Below are 27,841 nucleotides of genomic sequence, written 5' to 3' on the forward strand. Positions count from 1 at the left end.
GAATGCAGAAGCAATACAATTAGGCACATTTTGTCAAAGTCATTCAATTTTAAAACTAAACAATATTTCATTTCCACAAGACTTGGTGATTTCTCATAATGAACATAATGACACGCTCATTTTCTCCTAAAATGAACTTGATTAGGTAAGCCTCCCCCTTTGAATCTTTATTGTTATTGTGTATCTTACACGGCAACCGGTGCAACAGGTAATTTAAGATGACAGATTCAGCGACGTGCATTCAACAAAAGTGAAATTGGGTGAGGATGCAGCACGTTATTTCTCATTTCAGTGAGAGCGTGCATGGGCAAAGGCCAGATGTCTTTCATGAAATCCATCTTTGTGTGATAAAGACCCTTTTATGCACTGAAATATAAAAACCTGCTCTTAAAAAAAATAAAAAAAATGTTCACATAGGATTTTTGTCATCCGATATTTAAATGTATTTTTTTTCCTAAGTGGAGCATTTACACTTGTGGTCAATATAAGTCACCGCTAGTTATGTTGTGCTAATTATATACATTTACATACTGTAAATAATGACTGTGCAGCCGGCAGATCTGTGCGGCTGAACTCAGCTGTGCTTTGACTTGACAATTCTAGTGTCAACATGCTCACAACGTCTAATCTAATTAACATTCATCATGGATTAAATCTTTGGATTAAATGTCATGGAAATCCATGCGGCAGTGGTTGAGTAATTTCACTCGGCACTGACGGACACTGCAACCAACAGAGTCTCACCACTAAGGCGTCCAAACACGGTCCCCGCTCACTAATTAAGCATCTGCGCCGAGGCTTTGACAACCATCAGAATATTTTTGTCCCACCATTAAGGAATTTGCCCCATTTTTTTCCCCCATAGCCATAAAGGCCACAGACAGTTGGAGATGATGGTCCAACATTGCCAGCAGCCATATGCAGATGACTGTGCTCAGGCAGCTGTGGCCTCTAGATACAGTCCACTACACTCCTGCCAACGCCGTACACTTCATGTTCTGCCACCGCTTATGCACGACAGTATACCAGTTTTCAAAATCCATCCCCAACCTAATTGTTTTATTTTCATTTCTCTTGCCTCCGTGGTTCACACGTGTGTTGTTTGGGGAGTTTTTGCCGCAGGGAATATTCAATTAATTTGATAGATTCTATGTTAATACCGCCTCACACGGAAACACGCCCACTACAGCTGCCTCTACATGGGTGACGTTAACCATTGGTGCCAGTGGCTTACATCAGCTTTCCAATCTATTTATATGGCCAGCGAGCACCCACTTGTCTGTGCATGTGGACAAAAGCGTGGGCTGCAGGTGGCTTTGTGTTGAGACTGTTCAAAACTCTAAATGGAGTTAATATGACATTTTCACCCTTTAACACCAATGCTTTCTGAAAGCTGAGAAGCTGCACGTCAAAGCCAACATGTGGTTATTACGGTGATTTTAAAAATGCCTATACATATATAGTTTCCATTTTTTGGCCTGATTGACAGGCCCAAAAATGATATTGTAAATATGTTTTATACTGTTCAAATTCCAAATTGAACACGCTTAATCTGTTGTTAATATACAACTGCAGTGTTTTTTCTAAATAAACCTTTTTGTGTTTTCTTAAAACAGTATTTTAACATGAGGAAATTGTAATATAACTGCCAGATATTGGAAGTTAATCTGGAAAAATGCGCAAGAGCACTTAGTTAGAGGAAATTTTTTGGTCCTTTTCTGGTTAAAATAAGCAACAACAACAAAGTATTGACAGTGTGAGGGTTAGGTGTTAAAGTATTTCATACTGGGAGTTTTCTTTTGTGCTGTATTGTCCCCGCTTCTCTGTAGTTGGAGGTTGGTCCAAAAAAAGAAAGAAAAAAAACCGAGTGGTTGAGATGCTGTTGTCTCAGTTTATGCATACTTTTCAAAGGCCTGACAGTTTCATCAAGCACACATTTCCAGAGCACATGAACAGGTTGAGCAAAAGGTTCCTGCCCCGAATGTTAAAAATTTCTTTTGAGCTCCTCAACCTGGCAGACTCAGGCAGGGCGGGTGTCAGCCGGAGATGAACCGGGGGGGATCAGGATCAAAGGCAGAGAGGGGGAGAAGTGGCCTGGACAGAAGTCAGGAGGAGGCGAGAGACAAAGGGAATAGACAGGCAGCTGCAGGCTGTTGGGTTGTGTCTGAGGCCGACTGAGCTCCGTCAGTAACGAGTAACACAGACACACGTAGACAGAGACCATGCGCGGAAACATGTCATACTGATATAAATGAGGTTCGTAACCTGTCAGAAAGCAAAACAGTACATCTGTGATGGCAACCAGGGGATCAAGTGTTTCAAGATCACACTTCAAGAAGTTGCAGGAGTGTTAATATTTCAAGATAGTGCTCAATCTTAGCAGGTGACCATGATCCTACAACGATGAAGAGGTACATTTCAGTGGTAAAATGAAGGTCACAAGTTGAGAAGCACCCTATGCTTCCGCTTGTGCAGGACTCAGAGTTGCAGGAAAGCAGCTTAAATTAGGTGGAAAATATACATAAAGAATATTTCTATGTACACTTTGAAGTCAGACGGAGCTGTGGGGGGTGTTAAGAGAAAGTTAGAGGACAAACCAAGCCTGGAGAAGAAATCCATTTCATAATATATCTTTGTGTTCTGATCACTCATTAACAGAAAGCCAACTGTGTACAGAGAACAAGGATTAGTATGTGAAAATACATGTTTAATAAGCTTTTTATTCTTATTCGTATTTGTACTGTACTAGAGAGTATTTAACTTTATTCATGTACTCCGATATAAGACGGAGAAGGAGCAGTAACTGCAACATTATCCTGCAGAATTAGTTCTTTTACCTTAAATCTAATGTACTTTATGTACATTTTCCTTTAAATGTCAAAATATTACACATTTTAATGCATTTTCTGGAGTATTTATCCACCAGTGCTGCTTTACCACACACACTGAAAATAACTTCATAGTACAAAACTGGAAGAATATGATGATGTCACTATGGACTAAAAATGGGATCATCTCTGCATGAATCAGGCAAGAATACAGAAATAGTGGGAGTACGGAAAGAAGAGTGCGAGAACAGTACACTACATTACTGCTTCTTATGATTCCATTTCGATGCGTCAGCCCCAGACCCTTCACTGTCTTTCCCTCAGTCCACAATTATTATGACACATTATACAAACATTAGACGCATCGACTTAAAGCCTCATTGACTTTTGCAAAATCTCACTTAACTCAGTTTTTGCTTGGCTAAGGAAAGGGTGCGGGTCATTTCATTAAAGCCATTAAACTAATATGTGGTGTGGCTGCTAACAGATGGCCCAAGTTATCTGGACCAAGCACGAAGCCTATCCTACATACACGGCGTTCCCCCGCACAGTGACTACGACAAAGGTTCCAAAAAAAGCAGGGGAAGTGGGCAGCAAGAAACATGAAATTAGCACAAATAGATTATCTGTCGACTACAGGCAAGACTAAGAGCAAGCCAAGCACTATGGTGGGAGAGGGAGCGGGAAAAAAAGCAGATTGACTTCTTGTTTGTTCCTCCCTTAGGGGAGAGCCGATAGAGCCATCACTCACCAAACTGCTGATCTGTAGTTGAAACAGCTGTATCCAAGGCACACATGCACTGAACTACACAGCAATTAGAATGCACCAAAAGCCTGACCCCTGCTCTGCGGGACAGGCGATGTCTCCAATCTCCTACAGACGGTTTAGTTTGTGGGCCTCAGATAAGAGCCCGCACATGTGAGTATTATTGATTTGTACAAGCGTGGACTTGATCCAAATATACAACGAGCAGAAGTAGCTCTTCAGAAGTGATAATTCATCCTCAGGGTTTAGTGTAACAAGCTGCAGTACAGCACTTGGCAAATACGCAGTCCTCTTACTGCAATTAAGCAAAGTAATGTATCCAGTGAACAAACAAAATTCACCTCCACCACTTATGGATGATTTAATACATTTGGAAAATTCAATCCAATGCAAACAGTGATTCAGTCATCACATGGGATCGAAATGGATGCAGCAGAACCAAAGAGATCCTTTTTTTGTTTTGGTTCATCCACAGTGCAACATAATGGTCAACAGTCTGAATACAGACTGGGGTGTGATTTGCTGGTGCTTATGCACCCATGGAGTCAACAGCCTGCAGCGGAAACAGGTACGGTGAACTCACTTCTCTCTGACTTCTTTTTGCACTAAATCTTCAGACTGAACAGTTGATCTCACAGCTCAGGAGAGACTACACAGCTGTCTGTTATTGGATATTCTCAAAGACTCCCCAAACTGCCATTGATATGTAAAATTCTCTTTACTGAAAAATGTCTGTCACTAGTGCAGGGATACATTTAAAACTCAACTAAGACTGGCTGATGGGTAGGTCATCTGATTATCTGATCATGGTCTTCCCCCCAGTATGTCACCTCCCCCTTTGTTCCTGTAAAGATCTCCGGTGTTACCATATCAATAACAGCAACAACGTTAGTCACGCGTAAAGTCATGCTATTGTATGAACTCCTCTTTGCTTTTCAAAGCAGGAGAAGAAGTCGTCTTCAAAAGTGGAAAATCAACGCTGTGGCGTTAGCTGTGCCCGGAGCCACAAATGTATTCCCGCTCATGTAGTCGCAGTGGGTGGAGCGGAGCTGCATCTCATTTACACTTCTGTCCGACGCGTTTCCGACCACCTCAAGGTCTTTGGCAGATTTACACCAGTAATTGGTGAGGCACAGTGTAATGCCAGGTTTAAAGGGGCCCACTGAGTAAAATAATCATATCCAGCCTTTGAAAAGCAGAGTCTTGTACAGTGATGGTGAGTTTGAGAGGCAGATGAGGGGAAAGGAGAAAGAAAGAAATTCATTAAAGGTCCAGTGTGTAACATTTAGGTGGGTTTATTGGGTTAATTGATTAAAATATATACTCATGTATAATATAAAGTGTATAACTGCTTTTAAATGTGTAGCCTTTGTGCAAAAGCCTTACTTTATGGAGACCACCGTCTTGCCCACTATGGTTTAACCCATCAAGAAAAGACATCTTCTCTGGTTTATCTGGAGGCCACCGTAGTTCCCTGACATGCTTGGGGATGGGAAAGGTGAGTGGAGGAATCATCTGCTCTCACCATTAGATTTCATTCATTCTTACACTCGAGAGTGAACATCTGAAGACAAGAGTCTGAAAGAAGAGCTGAACTGATGTCCTGTATCTCTACAAATTCACATCCTTATTATTATATTTCACTGTCATGTCTTTTGAAGCTGAAAGCTGATGCTGTGTGTTTCATATACACTAGTTTTAATTTGTCAATGTGACTTGTGTCATGAGAGCTGGTGGATTCCAGTGGTGTAGAGGAAAATGCAGCAAGTCGAGACGACACCTCCTTTTGGTTCAAACCCAAATGAGTTCTGAAAAAAGTTACGCTACACTGTGATCTCAAGCATACAGTGGTAGCTATGGGGGACAATTAAAAAAGAGAAAAGGCGTCTTCGTGAGATATGTGTGGGCATTCACAGTCGCTAAGGCAGACTTTTTTCCATGAGGCTGGGGGAAAATCAAGACCAGGAAAAGGGGTCTAATAACTGATTTTCCCTTCAAGTGAATTACCTGTCTACCCTGCAGTCAAAGTGACTGTGGACCCTTGAGGCAGTTTCTGACCTTCCCTGATAATGTCCTGTGGCACATACATGGTGTACTTTGGAAACTGAGTCACAATTCCCTCTGCTGTAAATCAAGGGAATTCTGTTTGCTGTTCCCAAAAAGAATAGTAAGTAAGCAAGCTGGGAGTTTAGTTCATGGTATCAGACTCACATTTAAATTAATGGACTAACAGTGGAAAGGGCCTGAAATAATAAGCACAAGTAAACTTTTAAACTAGTGACTTTGTGCTTTTGTAAGCTTTTAAGTTTGTTTGTTTTTTGGCCCTCACAAGAAAAAGAAAAGTAATTCCTACATTTTATGCTATTAGGTGTTCTCTTTGTTTCACGTTTATAGCTGTGTGGTGGGTGTTTATCCCTCACATCGCCAAAGCCAGTAATAAAATGAGGCTAGATCTTCCCATATTATTCAAAGCAAGGGGCCCAGAGACAACAGCTGTGCACAGGAGAAATAGAACAAGACAGCGAGTGGAGGATAGAAACCAAAAGAGAGAAACTGAGGGCCAGAAAGACATTATTTGGTGGCATGAATCTTGTCCAGGTTTAATTACACTGTATTGATCACAGGCAGGAGGGAGGGAGAGAAGGGTGGGGTAAGAAACTGCAAGAGGTGGTTCCTGTAAAGCACGAGGAAAAAAAAAAAACAGAGGCAGAGCAATTATGCCAGAGTCATACAGTAGATAATTAGAAAATCCTCCCAACTCTTCACGCTTTCTCTCTCCACAAACCCATTTACCACTGCCGATACAATGGAACAGTGAGCGTGTCAGATTCATTAAAGCCAGCGAGCAGTGTGCACTGTTCACATCCATCTCACAGCTCCATGCTTGGTTTGATTTTAAATTCTTTGCATTGATTTTTCCCCCCAGCGACTTTGGTCTGGGCCGTCCTCGTAATCAGGCAGAATAGAATGGTCATGCATGACACTTCTGGCTTTCCAGTAACAACTTCAGCTACATGTGGGCTAACAGATGCAAAGACGACTTCTTCTTCACACTTGTGCAGAGTTGTGCTCCTTCTCTTCCCTCTACATCTTTTCTAGGTTGACCTACTTTGGCAAAAGAGCTTATGTTTCTTTCTTTGTTTCTCACACTGTTGTGGCAAGAACACAAAACCTCCCACTGTACTTCGCTCCACACCCCCTCATCGCTCCTGATCCAGGCTGATGACAGCTGAGTCCAGCGCAGAGAAATATGCCAGATTCAACCTCCCTGCCCCTGCAAAATCGCTCCCACTGAGTCTCACAGAACTGTATTCTGGGGGTTAAGGAGCTTATGTCTTGTATACGATGCATGGAGAAAACGGCTGAGCAGTGAGTCGCCAAGGGAAGGTGTTGGAGGGGGAGGAGGGGGGCCTGAACTGTGTGTTACCTTTGGTAAACAGTGGGGAACATTTCTCAGGCGAGCGTCACTCTAAAAGCAGCAGACTGGTAAACGACCACAGCCCAATGGTGGCACACAGTTATTGCTCAAGTCTACAGCCCCACAGGGATGTATGAGTTGGGTCGTGATTAGTCAGATAGAATAAATAATCTGTGCTTATGACAGCCGCCTTCATTTCAGCAGGTGTTGAATGGCTGTCCCGCACAGCTCTTTTGTGTTCGCACATTCCCTGCAGTTATTTTTGCTCAATGACCTTCTCAATCATTAGAAAAGTCAGAAATTCAATTTCTGAGCGAGACATTTATTATTATAGCCCCTTGTGTTTAAGGGTGCCTGTATTCCAGCGACACTGTTCTCCATTTAAAAAAAAAACTAATTTATAGATTCATTAAATTGCTTAAAGGGTATTTGCCTATATGGACTTAATAGTATTAAATACAAGAGGTGCTGATTATTGGAAACTAACCGAACAAAGGCACCACACGCAGGCTTTTTTCCACACACACAAACTGGTTAACAATTGATATTTTCTATGACTGCCAGGGCATTAGCGATGTTTCTATTTGTAGTCATCCCCCCATATGTGACACAAGCTCTGCTGTGAGCCGCGGCCTCCAACACCTCCACCCGCGTCCTCGAATCGTTGTGACGTTCCGCCACTCTGCACTGCAACCCTCTCATGTGTGAAGAGCAAAACAAGAGTAATTAAATCTTCATTCCTTCACCCCTTACAACCATATTCGCATCTGTTAAATTGAAAGAAAAAAGTACACACGCAGTGTAAAACAGATCCACTGGAGTGTATACCCCAGTGACTCTTGTAGTACTGTGAAGAGGCGGGGGAGGCTTTTGTTGGCCTTCCCTCTAACAGCATAATGGCTTCTTGTTTTCATGTTATATGACCCCGTGTGGATACTGTAAATCAAACACTAATTACAACATGCAGTGACCAGCTGGGTGAAATGCTAAGAGACAGCTGAATGAATTTCGACGTCAAATGTAGAATGCTTCAGCCTACCGTAAGCAGCTTGGTTAATTAAGACATGCTTACGACTGATGAACTCTGCACATCATTATGGATCTGCTGCCTAATTGGGAAGAATAGTAACAGTGAAGACATTTTTCTTCACTACTGTGTGGCTGTACTGTCACTGCAGTAAACCAACAGAAAAACTGCAGAGGAGTCAGCCAATAGAATCATCATTACACCCATGGCTGGACTAATCTGCTCGAGCACCCAAGGCCAGAAACCTCTTGTTGGGTGCCTAATGACCCCACTTTAGTTGACTGGTGCAAATTCCCTCATAAATTTTCCATTAATCGAATTAGCAAAACCAATTGACAAGTACACCTGGGATCACTGAGGCCCAGAGGCAGTTAACAGTCCAATTTACCCAGTTGCAAATCCAGTGCGGAGTCCACCCCATTGCATTTCTGATGATAAATTAAGATCTTACCTGCCCTGCACTTTGATGTCAGAGATGGCATAGAAGTATCTGGACAGGTTGTTCTCGTCCACCATTGTTGCTCCTGTGGCAGGCCGCAGCAGGCGGACTCTCAGGTCTGTGATGGTGAAGAAGTCCCTCAGGTTCTTGGTCGTGTCCAGCTGGCCATAAAGAGAGGCCATGTTGTGGAGCCTCGGCCCAGCAAACAGCGCAAAGCGGTCCTTGATCTCAAAGCGTACAGTTTTGTCATTCTTCCACACATAACCTCGTGAGTAGTCCTCGGTGCAGATGATGTCCAGCAGGGTATGCTGGGTCAGATCCTGCACTGTCTTGGGCTCCATGGTGAAGGCGTCCAGGCAGTCAGTGGCATAGAACTGGTAGGGCTGCCAGGTTCGTCCGTAATCCAGCGACTTTTCCAGGACCATCTGTTCAGGCCGGCCTGACTCAAAGGTAAGAACAATGTCATCGGTCAGCTCAATGGTCTTGTTCCAAGACAGCGTGATGTTGACCAGGAGGGGCTTCGGGTACTTCTTCCAGGATGAGGACTGCCAGAAGGTGGTAGGGTTACGGCCCTCGATGTCAAACATGAGCTCTGGAGGGTGGGCAAGCTCCTCAGTGCTGGCATCACATTCATTATTACACATGTAAGGGTTCTCCTACAAGACAGAGAGAGAGCAAAAGAAGAAAAAAGAAAGAGGGAAAAAGTAAGAAACATTAGTTGGACATCCCTTACAAATATCACTACATCCCTCTGTCCATTTTATATTTGTAGCCATTTCCCTCACATCTCAATTTGACTTGTGGCTTTAAATCCACCATCCCCTTTGCTTGAAAGAGGTCCTTCCAAAAAAACATCTGTCCGATTTACCACAAATCATTACCAGGCGATGTTCCCTCCCTGCTCCCTGGGGGCTCAATCTGGCTGTCAAGGGGAGGAGGCACTCCTCCACGAGGACCTTTCAAGTGCTACAAGCTCCAATTTATCAGGACAAGATAATCCACTACTTGATTAGGTGGGAGATGTCACCCTGTGCGCGTGGATGTGTGTGTGTGGGGATGGTTGTGAGGAAACAAGCAGAGGAGCAGGCCCCTGATGTAAGACAGTCTAATGAAGCGACGAGGCAGAGATGGAGTAAGTTAGAGGGAGAGACAGCTCCATTTGGCTCATATGCTTTGTAAGTTTTTCCACGTCCTCCAAGGCAAGGTGACAATGAAATGGGGCTCTGTCAGGCCTTCTGACTGTTGGTGGGACCCATTAATATCCTGTCTGGACCATCCCCTACAGGCATCTCCTAGCACTGGACAACAGCAGCTGGGAGCAGGTGGAGAAGGCAGAAGGCAGTGGAAAATTCCGCTTGGGTTTCCCTGCATCATCTCATGGCAGGAGGTTAGGTGTGCCATTAACTGCAGCATCTGGTGCACCGTGTATACACAGACAGATGTGTAATATCTCATATGCGACAGTTATGCCTGCTTTGGGGGTGCGGAGTGTCTCTAAAAAACACACTTGACATGCAGGATGGCTGACTTTGTTGCTGTAGTGAGAAAGGAACAAGGAGTGGGGCGGTGGGGGGGCTAAACTGTGATTCTGTGACAGTGGGGGCCTCAGCACAGGTGTAGATTTTGTTCTCTTTTTGCCCAATTACTTGCTATTTATACTGCAATTTGTAATATATGATACTAACTAAGCAGTAGAAAATGCAGAATTGTATTGAATTTACCCTGTATGCTAAGTGTCTGTATGCTTGAAATTCAATGAGATATTCTAATTAATAACCTGATTCAGTGACAACGTCTTCTATTTTTCTGTCTTGTCTTCATTCAGTCTGTTTTTTTTCATTCCTGCTCTGTACAGAGAGGCGCATAAAGTCCTCAAGTCCCTCACTATAGTTAACAAAGGTAAAACTAGAAATATTTATACAGTAATGTATATACAGTATCAATGTCCGAGAAATGGAAATAAAATGAGCATCATATCCAGCTGAATATCACCTGTCAGTGTTGCATTATAAAACATATTTTTGGATTTAAATTATCACTATGTAATATGTGAGCAGTATTTAATACTGTAGCTTATAGTGGTCATTTCAACTATTTGTGCACTGACAGGCAGGTTAATCTTTAATTATTTAAGTATTGTTGAGCATAGAAACTATAGGTTTGCCACCATCAGTGTCATTGAAGTGCCCAATAACGTCAGACTGAGAACACAATGTTTGGCGTCCAAATCAGGCAGATCCAGTGATCAGCTATTACCGCAACACACAAACACACAGACACAAAAACGACCGTCCTCACAGTCAAATCTATGTAATCAGACAAAGATGTATCCCTATCGATCCCTGGGGCCGAACCACTGAAAATCTGCTGTGTGTAGCACCTGGCAACCTTAGCCAGTTGTCCGGCGCTGCCCCGAACACTCGGTTTAAAAAGCTTTCATTACTGTCTCCTCCGCTTCTCGCCTAATGACAAAATACTGCCTTTATGGGGATCAATAACTTCACCGGTCAGCCTGGAGGAGAGAATGGAGATGAAATGCTGAGTATATGGCTTCATGAAACGGAGATTTCCGTGTTTTACTGTGGGCCAACGCTGAGAGGTGAGGGTTTGACACGCATTAAAATAAATGACAGCACCCAGCATGATGATGATTACAGCATATCTATTATTAATTAGAAAAGTTGTTCCTATTAAACCCAGTGTGATGATGATGGTGATAAGAGAACAGGATGGAGTGATGGCTGCTATTGCAATATTACATTACATTTACAACACCGAGACTAAGGTTGCTGTTAGGTTATGTGAAACTGGCAGCGACCCAAATCACATCTGCTTAATCCCATTATTAGTATTGTGCTGTGGTGCCAAAGATAACGAGTGCAATACATGAATGTGTTTGTGGGTAGATTTCACAAATCATCAGAAAGCTGCTCTAAATTCTTCAGGTGTTGTCCCCATTATTGTCAAAGTATTCAGGCTAATTTTACCTGCCGGAGAGAGGAGTAAAAATCAACAATGCAGCAACGTAGAGGATAATGAATTTGACTAATTCCACCCAGCTGCACTCCACGGAGCGGCACTATTTGTAGTGTTTAGGTCACGGGGGAAGTGTTTTTCCCTCCTAATACAACTAATACTTTCAGTCAAAAGGTAGAAAACGTGATTAGTCTGAACCAAAAGTTGAAGCAACTGTTATTCAAGGCATCAAATTTTCATTTTTTTTCGATCGTGATTGATCTTTACAAGAAAACAGGAGGTGGAACCTGAACTTTATCCTCCAACAAATCGTTCTTACGCACATTCTTATAATTTACTACAAGACTGGTGGATGTGAATAAATTCAATGCATCTGCTGCAAATACATCATCAGGTCTGTTTCCCCCCCAATTTAAATTGATGTTTTTTAAGGCGACAAGACGTGTTTCATTCTAACAGCTGACAACTCCCGTGAATAAAAAAAATACAAACAGAATCGGGGGCACATCGTCTCTGACACAGAAGCAGAGGTCACAGCGGGGCTCCCGTACATATACAGAAGAAACGCAGAGCAGATAAGTTACTGATGTTATGACTGTGTCTACTTTTAAAATAAGATATGGCCGTGGTGGTTGACAGCCTTGGCCTGATCGCACCGTAACCGCTGATGGAGGATGAGACATGGGGGAAAATAAATTTCTGTTCTGCCGGCGAGCCATCTAGATAAATTGGGCTCCCACCAATCTTACCGATCAGTTTGTGTGACAGATGTCTTGGACTTGTAACCCAGATAGTAAACTGAGTTCCTCTTATTTCTACCTTTCTACCTTCTCTTTTTTTATTCCTGGTTTTTGTTTCTATCTTGAAAACAGATGCAAACAGATGTGATTCCTGAATGACTTGACTTAGGTGCAGATGATATTTTATTGTTTGTATTTATCACTCAACAGACCCTCAAGAAAACTGTTGGGTTTAAGAGCACTTTTGCACGGTTAAGACTCAGATAATCAGATAATTACTCTGTTACAAACACTCAGTCATTCAGTCTTAGGGATCTCTCATACAAGGTGCTGTTTCGCCCCGTTCTCAACTTCAATGTGTGAATCCCATTTGCTTAACTCACGTAAAAGTGACTGCACTTCCTACATTGTGAGGTAGGTTTTCATTTTGCCTAAAATTCACACATACTTGTTGGAATACACTTAAAGAACTCATAAAATTTCCCACCTTCCCTAAAGTGACTACAGCTCCTACCTTGTAACATAAACATTTGTTTCTGCCCTAAAATCACTTGATTTCAATCATGAGGCTAATATTTGGCAGATTATACCTCACCTATTCCTATTTATTTGTTTGAATAACTTTAAATATGTCAGTACAACCCATCAAATACTTATTTGCACTCATAAAGTGATTGTAGCTCCTACATTGTGTAACGTAAAGTTTTTAATTTACCTCAAAATCACTCGATTTCTTTCCACACCAACCCCCCGCTTGGCCACTGCGCTCCCTCGCCATTGCCATTACGCTAAAATATTGATATAAATTGTAAATTGAATCGTTAAAAAACTAATAACCAAAATGAATTTTTATATTTAATTAAATTAAATATTTGAAAACAAACAAGGCGAGATGTATGTGTGTTGAACATTTAAAACAGCATCACTCACACAGTCACTAGCACAGTAGGTGGTTAATCATTCCAGCTTCAGGCTTTATTGCTGTTTTATCACTGGAAACTTTTTTCCCACAAACTCCTGCAATGAACGTCTTGTGATGTCAACATCTCTGGCTTGCGATTAGTTGATTTGCATAATGCATTTCTGACAAAAGTGACTTGATTAGAAATAAATTAGGTTCACGCAGTAATGATCTGTATACAGTACATCGACAGAAAGAGAACATGTAACACATTTTTACTAGAAAACCGCAAATACTGTGTGTGAGAACACTGAATAAACAAATTCATGCCCAGAAATGCAACATCTGTTTTCTGTCTTCCATTTCTCTCTCGTGTTTTTACTTTACCCTGTGTGTGTACTTGTATTTGTTATCTCTTCAGGATCTTTTTCTGCCATAAACAGCGATCTTGTCAGGACCAGAATTACTCAAACCTGGTCCTAATGAGGCAGAACTTTCTTTCTAAAGAACAGATTAACTTTAGGGCTGAGATATGAACTGTGGTTAGGTTAAAGTTAGGGTTAGACATGAACTGGTTATGGCCAAGTTTGTGAAATATGCTTTGTTTTGGCTATCCACATGAATGAGGATGAGTCAGTGCAGTGTCCTCAGAGGAATAGCTGTGCAAACCTGTGTGTGTGTGTAAGATAGAGGTGGGGGTTAAAGCTATCCCTGCTGCATTAATGAGACCTTGTGTTCCCCGATAGATTTCCTGACCCCGAGCCAGCGGCTTGATTGAAGCAATGCTCTCTCAATTTCAAAACCCCTCTCTCTCCTTCTCTCCTTCTCTCCCTCTCCCCCCGTGCCAACACCGTGTTGTGGACCCCCGCTCTCTCTCTCTCCCATAGTGGGTAGAGCAGACAGAGAGAGGGACTTAACCTGGACGTGGAAGGAATATTGGATGCCACTGTGACAGATTACAGTGGTAATAGACACCCAGGCCAAATCCTCACAAGGATTACAATCATATTTTCATATGGCTCAGGGTCGAGCGGAGGTCGACTGGCCTGGACCATGGTCAACCAAGCAACAGGGGACCAGAAACACCTCACACTCAACATTTCCTCTTGCCAAGTGTATCTGACATGAGGCAGGCTTTAGTTTACATTTTCATAAATTTTGTTTATTTATTCATTCATTCTTTCATCTTCTACCGCTTTATCATCCACAAGACGGAGGGGCGCTGGTGCCAATCCCAGTGGACATAGGGCGAAAGGTGGGGTAGAACCTGGACAGGTCCAACCTAATTATTTTGACAGGTACATCGCCATCTTGAACCTCGGGGTCAAACTCATATGACCTGTAGGCCAAAAAGTGTCGAGTCTGGTGAAAAATAAAAGTCAAACCTTTTTAAAAACAAACAAACAAACATGTTTATTTTGATCTGGAATTATATGTATATACTGTATATATATATATATATATATATATATATATATATATATATATCACAATAAAATAAACATATGTATGATGCAAATAAATCTATAAGCGACAAAACCAGACTTAAATATAAAAACCAAAGTCAAAATTTAAAGAATAAATAATTAAATAAATAATAAAGTGAGGACGACTGTAAATTAAAACACTCAACAAGCTCACATACATAATTGAATGTAAGATGAAATGTAATTGCCTGTAATTGCCGTAAAAGCCTAACTTATATTTATTTTTATCATATTGTTGACAGCTGTTAACGGACATTTTTAGTATTCTGTCTACATTCCATCTCACACAGGAAGTAGCTTTGCTTTGAGTGTAATGTGGTGTGAGTTGTACAGGATGTACGGAGTCAGGTTTACATTTTTTATACCAAAACCTTTAGTTTCTCTGACGGTTGAAGCCAGTGTCTCTCTGTGCTTATTCAACGCTGCAGCTGCTCTGTTATCTGCTCACACTGTACGCTGATATTTTGACCTGGTTAAGAATTAAAGGTCCATTTCTAGCTTTAGGAAACATTTACAGCATGTAGTACACTGTTGTTTCCTTTTTTCACTTGCTAAAAGTTAAGTTTCACTTCACTTCAGCTGCCTGGCTCTCGACTTGCAGTCTGTGTGATAAGCCACGCCCACATGAGAGCGTACTACTTAATCCTGACTTTAACCAACGCCTTGGAAATGATCTGCCTCAGTAGGGTTTTGGTAATTATAAGGACAGCTAGTCATAGAATTGTCAGTGTTTATACCAGAAAAGGTTTCAAAGAGGTAATATACACACGTGATGCTCCACCAGCTCCCCATCAACTTCAAGTGGACCATGGACTAAGAGTCATGAACACATGAATAATGCTGTTGAGGAGCACCGCGAGGGAAAACACACATTGGTCTAATGTAGTGAGCTGCACCGTTCAACCACCATAAGCACCGCAGCGTGTGCCGTCCAGTCAATTGAGCAAAGGTTATGAGGCGAGACCATGTGTAAATGTCCTCGTGCTGCGTTCACCGTGATCAGTGGCAGCGATTTAGCAGATTCATGAGGCCTAAAACAATGGTGAGGAAGGCCTTCACCGCTCGGCTTCAGCACAGTCGCGAGATATAAAAACAATTTTATATTCCATTATCTTTTATGTGGCAAGCACCACCGGGTGCTACTGTGATATGGTCTGGAGGACAGGACAATATCCCCTGCTTAGGAGATGGTATATTTGCAAGTGCAGGGCGAGGACACATATCAAAAGCTACAGCTGAAGTGTTTGGACGGCTGTAAGTATTCCTTTAACACAGGCGGTTAACTTGACGGATTAATGGATCTTTACAGTAGAAGGAAACTTGTGCACAGAACAACAGCAGACCGTCCCATCTGAATCATCTGAATGTTCTTTTTTATGTGTGTGTGTGTGTGTGTGTGTGTGTTGGTACGTCAATCTGAGCAAGAATGAGCAGTATAAATAATGGATGGATGGATGATAGACGACAGATCAGTGTTTAACTCACTTTAGTCAAGTCTGCATTCATACTGCTACTACAGAATTCAGATTAGTATTGCAGATGGACCACGAGAGGTTATAAAAGTTGATTCAGTGTATTCATGTGCATTGATTGTGTTTTTTATGGACTGCTTTGTTTTGTACTTAAGAGCCTTTGAACTTTGAATCGTGTCTCGGCTCTGCGTATCTGGAGTATAAAACAAAGCAGACAATAGATTATAAATTCAAATATTATCTTCTTTATCCTATGTATGAATATATTTGATGCTACAGTTTTAAGATTTAAAGTCCTAAGAAAGCTTTCTGAAAAAAGGCAGTAACATTCTTTACTTAGATTCTCTGTAACAATCAGCTATTTTTACTTTCATCATGTGTGACTAACAATTGAGAGGAAAACACTAAAGCTTTAGTAGACGTAGATTGGACTGTTGTGCTTCTTTGTCCTGCGGTTGCGTTCACTCTGAGTCCAGGTAGACGGCTGCAGGCCGAGCAGTCACTCTGTGGGCAAACATTAGTGACATGAATTTGATTCTGGCAGCCGTGGGTAGCCAGTTGAGGCTAAGCGGAGCGACATGTGCCCTTTTGAGCCGATTGACGACCAGACGCACCACTGCATTCTGGGCCATCTGAAAAGGTTTCACTGTCAATAAAGGGAGGCCTGCCAGAGGGCCACTGCAGTAGCATTTGTAGTAATTTTTTTTTTCCAATTTCAGGCGACTAATTTAACCATCCATCCATCTGCTAAATGTTTTGACTGCAGTTGCTATAGGCGTACACATAAACACTCACTTTTTTAAGTTTATTGTATGATACAATAATCTCTTTTCACTCTGTGGTGCAACAAAAGTGCTCCGGTTTGGAAATGATTAATTAATCCAACGGTGTCTTCATGCAGCAGGTCCATGAAACAAATTATCTTATCTGTAAGTCATTTTTCAGACACAATAATTGTAGCAGGGTAAAATGCAAAATGTAGCAACAATAAACTGGATGGATTTCTTTTCTACAGATATCAAAGCCTCAAAGAGAACTGAAGCAGTATTATTTTATGATTGCCTTGACTAGAAAATGTAAAAAGTAATAATCTTTGGCTGAATGCTGCTGGGAACGGCCACAGACATTGATGTTTTGCTTGTTAAATAAAACTGTGAGCTTAACTGCTCAAATCTCAGGCGCATATTTGGCTCCTTTTTTTTTTAAACATTAATTAAAAAAGTATTGGAATATATGGTTGAGACTGCACCAGATCATGAATGAATCTCTGCTACTTTCCAACAAATGTCACAAGTGTCTTCCATCTTTCGCGAGGATGTCATTCAGTGAGCCGATACACCACGGCAGAATCGATTTCCAGGCTGGTGCAGTGCAACAACTCTCAATCAAAGTGTCTTGTCAGATCACGTCAAAATTTTGGCTTTTTTTTTTCCACAAGCTTGTGGCCATGATTACCCCTGATCTTTTAGCTGAGAACTCCCCCAGGAATTGACATCATGATGCAGAGGCTACATCGCACTCCTGTCCCCCATCGCCATTCCTTACCCTCTCACCATCTCTCCATCCACTGTTATTTTTAATAGTGTAATAACGGCACATTTCCTGTGTAGCAGCCCTCCAGAGAGGCATGTATCAGTGTCACCTTGACCAAGCGAAGAGGCTAACTCCAACACAGGGAGCTGCCCCCATTTGTCCCCCATGGACACAAACCTTAATCTCCTATAACAATGAGACTGCCTGACAAATTAGCGCATGAGCACCGTAATATGTGAACACACCTAACTGGTGTTAGCGCCGTCACCGGTGCCGAAGCATAAAAATGAAAGTTGAATGATTAATTAAGGCTGATATCAACAATAGTTCCTATTTAATGGCTCTCAACACTTGTGCTTCAACATTATCCACCTCTTCAATCCAGATTAAAATGAATATACCCAAAGAAAATATGTATGCAAATTTCTACTGACTCGAAACACTCCTCATTTTTCAAATTATCAAGCACTTTACAAATAATAACAGTGGCTTATGTGTCTTAGCAAGATTCAATATAAATGATAAAATAACAAATAAAAACAACAACATATAGACTCTGAAATGAAGTCATTCAGAATTCTTGACCCGGAAAAAGAGTTCCGACAGCTTAGACAGACTGAACAGTGCTGCGGGCACAACACTTCCTACTAAAACATTTAAGTTTGAGAATTGAATTGTGTCATAGAAAAAAACAAACAAACAAACTAACTTTGTTTTGTGTTATGTACAAGAATCAATGGATTACATTTTGTTACTATCTCACAAATGTCTGTGAGTTTGTATGTCACAGCAAAACAGCTATTTTCTTTTCTCTCACAGATATCACTACTCCATGTTGCTCCAACTGGCTTCTCTTATACCGAGGCAATAAAGATTTTTACAGCTAAAGGCAGATCCTTGAAACAACAGTACAGAACATCCACTTCAGTACCACGGACAGCGCCGAGTCACTATATTCTATCCCAGCAGCTTTCCCTCACCCTTTGACACCTAAGCCTAAAAATGTCTGTCTGGACCATAAAATGTCCTGTGAGTAAGTGCTTTTACCCATTCTTCCAGCATACATTCAATATCTGGCAGTTATTTACAATTTTCTGCATGTTTAAATGGTTTATTAACAGTATAAAATGAAAAAAAAAACATTGTAGTTGTACATGAACACCACATTGTGCGTGCTAAATTTGAAATTTGTACAGGAAAACACATTTAAACTTACATATGTTCGAGTTTTTGTCTCAATGTCCAAAAACTGGTCAAACAATGGAAACTATGCTCATGCATTTTCCCACTTTTTCCCTTTCTGGCAACAAAGACACTGATTTGCCGGCTTCCTGCAACAGCACGAGTGAAATTACATATTAACCACACATTTGACATGTGCACCATCTCAGCTTTCAGAAACCATTGGAATTTTTCCGATTTTCTCGCCTCATTTCCCCACAAACACACGTACGCGATTAAAGGCTTAACACAAGCTACTGTACGATTACACTGCACGACATTAAAGGACTTAAATCTTTCCAAACAGAATTTCATAAATAAGACAATGAAATGATTCAATCTAAAATCAGAATCCAACAAAAATAAAACAAGCAATTTCCTTATCGTTTATTCATATGAATGAATGTTTTCTATAGTGAGGGGAAACTGATAGCTGCAGCCTGATGATAGGAGCTGGAAGGACTGATGCAAGGGACCAGGCTTTCTTTTCTTTCAACTGCTTGGGCGTAGAACACTGCAAGTTATTCTGAACCGGGATATAGTTGAACCAGGGGCTGATAGTGAAGATGAACCCTGACTTATTTTAAATTATATCTCAAATCAATTACAACATCAAGCAGAAAACAATGCAATACTGTATTTTCCTCCAGTCTTTCAGCCCTAATTCTTACCTAGAGATGTGATCATCATTGAGATGTAGTCTGTTGATGAGAATACAGTACACATTATCGGGAGAAATCACATCTCCTGTGGTCTGCTGCTCCTGAAAAAGCATCCAGAGCAGCACAGTGTCCATCACGCGATATTCGCTCTTGCAGTCGTTTATGTGCCGTCACATTTCACTCCCAGTGAAGCCTTTTCAATCAAGCTCCCCACATTAAGCGTCACCCCTCATTAGTGGCTCTATCGTCTGCAGTGAATACACGGAGAATCTATTTCCTGCTAAAGAGCGCTTCTGTGACTCCATCAGCAGTGGCCAGAGCAGGGGGTAAATTTAGCACTTGATAATTATCTCAAAAGAGGTCTGTGAATGTGGTCGACGGGTGAGAGTGAGGTAGTGTGGTAAGAAATCCAAACAGTCGTCATCTTCAGGGTTAAAAACATTTCTATTTTCTTTACTGTAGTCTTTAGGGCCTATTATTTCATTTATTTCTTAAAATGTCTGAGCGTTTAAGTGATGATTAAAATCAATAGTGTGGTAAAGCTCAGCGTTCCCAGAGTGGATACTTAAGTGTGCACAGCATAGTTGGGATTCAGCTCCAGGCCCTTCTGTCAGATCACTGAAGGTCTATTTAGTCATTCTACAGGGAGACTTTTTTCTTTTCCTTTTCTCTTTATTGTTCTTCTTCTGTCTCCTTCCTTTCCTACGTTTTTTTTTTTTCCTCCTTCTTTCAGCTGAATCTGAGAAAATGATTGGCAGACCACTCCTGGGAGAAAAGAGTGCGGGCCTTCTCCTTTTCTTTGAGCTCACGACACTCAAACACACTGACAGACAAACTGGGTGCGTGCACACGCATGCACGCATAGAGAAATTCTTCCTAAAAGCGAGTCACACAGGAGACTGAATATAAACAAGGACACACACACACACACACTGACTTGGTACCATTTCTATTTCTATGACAGCTTAGTAAAAATATATGAAACTCTTCAACTTGGCCATAAATATTTCTTCTCTTTGACCCAGAATCAATGACATCTGGAAACACAAACAAACCCATTGTGTTCCCTTTACAGTTGCCATGTCAAACTTTCAATTTCAAATTTCAGACTTTTTTTGTATGACCAGCATGGCATGACAATTTCCTTCAGTTTGAATCAGTGGAAAGCAAAAGGCAGCCATCAAAAATATCTAAACACATCGATTCCCTGGAAACATTATGTTCATAACCTAACTTAAATAAAGGGAGTGAACCGTGGCAGAGTCAGCAACAATGGGACAAAAGTAGATCCACTCGATTCCGCGGTAATAACTTCAAGCATCCGCCGCCATCGCAATCACGCTCCTCAGAAGGGAGTCAAGGATGCTCCGACAGCTGATTGTCTGCGAGCTCTTGATGAGCTGCCATTACACAAGATGAGAGCTAAGTGAGGGGTGTGAGACAAGAAAGACAGGGAAATCAAAAACTTTAACAGGGCTAGAGGGAAATACTGCAATAATCAACTCCACTCAGCTGAAATTATAGATGAATTAAGCACTCGGTTAGTGATTAATTAAGCCAAGAGATTCAAACTAATGAGACCACACAGAGGTGTGTGTGTGTGTGTGTGTGTGTGTGTGCATGCAGACACACTCTGGTTGAGGGCTGCAGCCCATTTTACAGCGGGATTAGCGGCAGTGCTTGATCTTGTGATCACTGTGCACAGGCTGTGATTACATATTTAAATAGCTGAAATAACTGGACATGTTGGAGCTCCACATAGGAGAATCTGTTTTTTTTTACACTCAAGAGACAATGTAATCATAAAACCACCATTAATCCGAAGCATATTTGCCGACTCCCTGTCTTCAAATTCACACCAGGAACAGGCTGGTCGTGCTGACTGTCCCTACAACAAGAAAAAAAACATCCATCCATCTTCTACCACTTTATCCTCCACATGAGGGTCCGGGTCTGGTGCCAATCTCAGCTGACATAGGGCGAAAGGCGGGGTACACCCTGGACAGATTGCCAGTCCATCACAGGGACACATATAGCGACAAAACAACCTCACACTCACACCTACGGTCAATTTAGAGTGTCCAATTTACCTCATCACTATAGTGCATGGAGAACATGCAAGCTCTTGGTCCAAATATTTGTTTTTACTGGAATGAATAGAGAAAACATTAAGGCCAAGATGAATGTTAAGTTGGTTTGAATTGTCTGTCATGGAAAATTAGTAGTGACAGACAATTAAGAAAATCAAGAAACAACCTGAACACATTCCTTGTTTTAAATTGTCATTTTAATTAATGTATACGTACAACCAGCTTCTCTGCAAATGAGCTGCAGCTCTGATTGGCAGGTAGTTGCAAACACTGCGTCAGCACTAGACTGGTAGATGTCACATGAACTAATTATGGATCGAGTGACAGACACAAAAAACCGAATGACTTATTCTCATAAAGTCTGCGACTTTGGGGGAAACACTGTCACAAATGTCAGGATTTTATTATTACAGAGCTCAAAGTGCAACAATAAGATCCGACTTTCTGCATCAGCTCTCACCGCCGACACTTTTCTCTAACTTTTAACGTGGATAAAGGAACTGATAAAGTGCCGTTACATTGTTTATTATAAACTGGGACAGTGAGCAAAGTGTCATGATGCTTTTGATTTTTTTTATAACCCCTGCACAAATAACGCTGTACATACTGAACTTAAAACGACTTGGTTCAATTCCCGTTCAGACACGAAGCATAATCACGTTATTGCATTAAAGCATCGTGAGCTGCTTCTCATTCGTGTGAGCGGTTCTATGCAGAGAGCCTCATTCATTCATTCCCATTTCAACGGGCTCTGTTTTTTTACATGGGCAGTAAACACAGGTGAACCACACTGGTACTGCCAACCATGTAAACATGAATAATAAACGATAAATCATCAAACTGTTAGATTTAAGTAAAAAAAAACTTATGTCAGCGATGTTATATTTCCGTTGTCTTACAAACACATCACTGTGCATATGGCTCCAAATGGATTAAGAACTGCCGTTTGTCGGCATTATTGTTTAATTAAAAAGCTTATTTGTAATTTATGAATAGGAAACTTTTTTTCACAATCATTTAAAGTGAATTCATTCTTCACTTGTGCTCGTCATTATCAATTTTCTGTGTACGTGTAATATCAAAAATATCAGAGCATTTAAATGCTTCATTACTAGCTCTAAAACATAGGGATATTTTACACACAGTTTAAAAAATAAGGATCTTTTTTTAACTGCTCTGCTTGTCCTCGTCTCCTGCGGCTCCACCGTGTCGCCTCCTCTTTTACTTCTCCTCCCCCCAGAGGTGATTTCATGTGACGTGACAGAGTTGTGGAAGCCTACGGTCGGATGTGTTACAAATGCTTTGTCATCCCGCTAAACATGGCAGCGGGCACACGCCTCGACAACTCTCATGGATGCGGTTTTGGAAATAGCTGTGCCTCGCGTCCGCCTGTTTGACTTCAGCCTTTATGTCTCATTTCAACTGCACCGATGAACTGCTCTGCGCCTGCCCGCCTGCCTGCCTGCCTGCCTGCCTGCCTGCCTGCCCCGTTCTCATGGCCTAGTTTTCAGAATGAATATGCTGGCAGGGAAGCAGTGGAGAGGAAAAAAATAAGGAAAAGAGAGAGGTAAGGCGAGCGCTGCATGGGTGCAGAAGAGGAAGAAAAAAAAAAAGAAGAAGGTATGACTCAAATGAAGCATGAAAAAAAGTAAACACAGTTCACTGTTGGTTAAACAGACAGAGTGTGTGTTTCAGTAAAACGCGAACAGGGCACATCATCAGAAGCACTGCACAAATCAGAGCAGCCTTTTTATGATGCAACAGGGATCAACAATGTCAATACTACTCAAACTGGCATTTGATTTCAGCGTAAATAAGGCATCACTAAAGCGGTGGTGGAGAAAAAAAAAGAAATATATAATGCATATCACTGCCGAGTATCAGACTTCCCCCTTTTCCTCTGACTCAACAGTATTATGAGGCTGTAATTCAGCCTTAGTTATAGATCTGATCTCTGAGCCATTATCAGCCCACTGCCTGGATTTGAAAAATATCTATAATGTGTGTGAGTGTGCTTGTATTTGTTACCTCTTTAGGACCTTCTTTTTTTTTTGACACTAACACTGACCTTGTCATGAGTGGGTTAAGGTAAGGGTTAGATGATTTAACTAGTTTTGGTTAAGGTTAGGGATAAGGCTTTGGTCAGGCTGTCCAGAGTAAGGGAAATCTATGCCTGTCCTTTAAAGGATAGCTGCACAAACATTTATGTGTGTGTGTGTGTGTGTGTGTGTGTGTGGATGACTGGGGGAGGTGATGATGTTTTAGGACGACACAATGCACCAATGTACAAACGGATATATGACCTGTCACAGAGATGACACGTTGATCCCGGAGCAGGAGGCTGACATCAAACTAAAGAGCCTCTCTGTTGCCAAAGATCTTTTGTGAGGGAAGATGCTCGACTGCATGGAATAACTGCTGCACAACTGAAATGAGACCAGATTAGTAGCGACCATCCATTTCAACAACGTGACACGTGTCTTCACGCTTGTGTTTCACCTCATCTCAATGTCAGGAGTCACATCCTGTTTACCACACTTTCGAATCAGGATGTCCAGGATTTAGGAACTTGTATAAAAATAGACGTAGCATTCCACTTTGCCAGTTTGAATGTTTGAATGAAAGTCGATGAGGAAAATGAGCCAACACACTTGATTTAAAACAGCAGTAAACATTTTCCCGAGGAGTTAATGGTCGCAATCAATAGTCTCAGCTCTTCTGCAACAGAGATCATGATGTCAATTTTTGTGAACGATGTTCCCGTTTAGAGCAAGAGAGGCATGTATAAGTGAACTGTGACCAACAGGTGCCGGGGTGTGCGACACGTTAGAATTTTCAGTTTCAGAAACTGATGTGGTGACTTCATAACGGTAGTTGTTGTTTGTTTGTTACCACTTTTCATTTCAGTCTTTTTAAAGTTTTAAATTAAAGCAAGCGATATTTTAGTGTCACTTTGAAATCAGTCGGTAAACACTAGTGACAAATTGGACTTGGAAGAAGCAGACACTCAGAATTAAATTAAGTAGATAAATACAGAAATAAAGGGGGAAAAAAACAAGCAAACATTCCGCTCTGTACAGGAATAAATCTGTCTGGGGCAGCAGCAGCAGCAGCAGCAGCAGCAGCAGCAGCAGCAGCAGCCAGGTTTTCACATCAGGCGATAATTTGTATATGAGCCTGTCAAACATGAGAGCGATGCCGAACACGTGTGATTTTATTCTTTCGCATCACCGAATGTTACCCCCAGTTTCCAGGCGTTATAGCCAGGAATTAATTAGCAATTACTCAAAATAGGTAACTGGGCATTCATTGACAAGCCACTAAAAAATTTAGTTATTATGTTACACTAATCCACATAGATATGCCAGAGGACATGAGGCTGCTTGTCTCAGACAAACACAGTGAAGTGGTCTCATTTCACTAAGGTGTGTTTGTGTGTGTGTGTTTGTATGCGTGTGTGTGTCTGCAGCTCTAGACTCAAACCCTTGGAGAGTGTCTGTTGGCAGCGAGATAGAACAGCTTTGCCAAACCCTCTAGTTTTTACTTCACAATGGAAGTATGTCATCCACTTTACCTGATTTAATAAACCTCCTAAATATCAATAAACTGCTGAAAGCAATCTACGGTGCTGAGCTGAATTTTCACATAATTAGAAAGCATTCAGTGTCAGTTTCCCTTTCAGTGCACGTGCCACGGCAACACAAGTGATGACTAAAATGATGATGTGCTCAAATGTTGGCCTGCATCGGCCAAACACTGCTTTATTAATCCACTATTCATCCGTGTTTTTGTCGAGGCTTGTACACCAAAGCTTTGTAAGCTAACTGACTGTGAAGCTGATTATTCACTGATATGATGCATGAGTACTAGTGAACAATAACTGGACCGGACAGATGTTTGTGTTCTTTGTGTCCAGATCCAACCTGAGCCCGGCGTTGTTAGTGTGAGCTCCACTGAACTTTGTGCTACCTTGGTTACCATGGCTACTGCTACTGCAATGATGGTCAATAAGCACTAGGGTATATAAAATCCCACGTGACCTGAACCCAACACAAACCAAACAGTGTACTGAGTAGCCACCAGTGGGGTGACTCCACTGGTTGGAAAAATAAATAAAAGTCTATGAGCAATTGTCTTCTCACTTTATATTTTATATTAGTAATAAACATGTGCTAGTTTTGATTTTCTTCAATAGCAAATTAATGCAGATTTTGTGTCCGCACTAAGAGGAAAATAGTTGATAAAGTGCACTATACATATGAGTGGACACCAGCATGATTGACAGCTGGTTTCATCCAATAAGAGCCTGGTTGCAGGTGATACAGTACCTCTGAAGTTTCTGTTGCAGGAGTTAGAATTTCTATGGGTGGTTACCACTTGGTCCAAATGCTTTCTTCAAACTAACTTCACCGCAGTCTTTGTGGGGAAAGACTACAGAACAGGCTTTAAATTACATTTCTATTTTAGACATCATTTTGTCAGAGGGCAAATTTCCACTCCAAGAAAACAAACATCAACAAATTCCAGGGCATGAGAGCTAGTGGGCGTAATGCAGGGTTCACAGACCTGTGAGAAACTAACGAAAATCACTCAAGACACCTTGTAAATGCTTGCTTGCTGCCACCTTGTGTTTTAGTTATTTTAATGGATCGATTTTTAATGATCAAATAGTCAAATATTAATGCCGATCCTCGGTCTAACCAGGCATTACAGGTTCTGATAAGCTCAGAGTATCTATTCTTCTTGTTTGGAATTTGATGCTGCACTCAGTGCTGTTTCTCCAAAAGCTTTCTTAATAAGAAAATAATCTTTGAGCTCCAAGCTTAGGTACTCGCTCTGTAGAACAACATGAAACCAGCCACGGAATGCAAGGTTCACTTTCATGTGCCATCTTTTTTCTTTTTTTTTTTTAGAATACAGGCCTTGAAGTTCATTGTGAACCGCTGATGTAAGTTCTGCACTTACATGAACAAATGGTACAAAAGGGGAGTCACCTCGAGCAAAGTAAGTCTATTATGAAAGGATGAGGGAAAGGGTGTTATGGCGCTTAATATGCCTTTGTAGCTGCACTGGAACAAATGCGATCAGAACACCTACAGTGGCGGCTGCTGGAGAGGGGGTGGAGGTGTTGTTCATCTGTCTTCTATCACAATCGCCCTGGAGATGGCATCGTTTTGTCTGTAAATACACCAACACTATATAACAGGGAAGTGTTGGTATGGGTGCAGATAAGATGTAGAGCTCATTTTTACAAACGCTCTTTGAAGACAAAATCTTATTTGTATTGATGTAGTGAGGGAAAAAGTGAGGGAAAAACCTGGTTTGTTTACTGTACGTCTCCCACCATCTCCTCACAGCAACGTCTCTTTACCAGGGGAAGAGTGTGATCAGCAGGCCAGGCTGCATCTCAATAATTCAGCCTGGTCCTGATCCTCTCCACAGTCTGCTTCACATACAACTCACTTAATAAAAAATAAATAAATAAAAAAATAAAAAAAGGCTCAGGTCTCCGTGCTCACTGTAGCATCACCACACAGTGTGGCGTACTGTACTTCCACTTAGCTTCAGCCAGCGTGCTCTGCATACCTCAACAACCTCAGTCACGGGTCGCGGCTGTTGTAATGGCAGAGGTGAGTGATTACCGGTTGGCCGTGCCTCAGCCCTGCAGGTTTGTCAGCTGATTAAATATTATTGGATGCTGCTTTCATGACACTGGCTGATTACTCCACTTATGCCATACTTTATGACCCACAGTGAATGTAAATCATTGCCACAATGCTGGTGTAATTGAACACAATGTGTGTTTGGCTATTTTACACACGGCTGAAGTATGATGTGAATTTCCCCAGTGTGGGATCAATAGTCTAATCTAATCTAATTTAATCTAATCTAATCTAATCTAATCTAATCTAATCTAATCTAATGCTTTCTGCTCCTATCCAAATTTACCTCAGCTGACATCTGAAGTTAGTTTAGAATACAGCCATCTTTATCAAACGCAGATATAGACATGTACAGAGCTACAACTTACCAATATTTTCATAATCGATTAATCTGTTGATTATTTTCTCGATTAATCAATTAATCAATTAATCGTTTGGTCCATAAATTACCAGAAAATCCTAAAAAATGTTGAGTGGTGTTCATCAAACCTGGAAATGATGATGTTCTTAAATGTCCAAAAAGATTCACTTTTAGTGATTTCTTTGTTATCCAGAGCAAAGAAATGCAGAAAATACTCACATTTAAGAAGCTTAAACCATCGGAAATCTTCTTTTAAT

At 41.3% G+C, this 27,841-nt stretch overlaps 1 protein-coding gene across 8 annotated transcripts in view; it reads right to left on the bottom strand.

Moving 5' to 3' along the window:
- The window catches only part of ntng1a (netrin g1a), a 241,641-nt gene that overhangs the window by 49,067 nt on the left and 164,733 nt on the right, over positions 1 to 27,841 (bottom strand). For all 8 annotated transcript variants that reach the window (XM_058624052.1, XM_058624060.1, XM_058624076.1 and 5 more), the window contains one exon: positions 8,491 to 9,134. In XM_058624052.1, coding sequence (XP_058480035.1) covers positions 8,491 to 9,134 — 644 coding nt within the window. The remainder of the gene's footprint in view (positions 1 to 8,490; positions 9,135 to 27,841) is intronic.

Source organism: Solea solea, chromosome 1 (genome assembly GCF_958295425.1).
Source record: "Solea solea chromosome 1, fSolSol10.1, whole genome shotgun sequence".
Lineage (NCBI taxonomy): Eukaryota > Metazoa > Chordata > Actinopteri > Pleuronectiformes > Soleidae > Solea > Solea solea.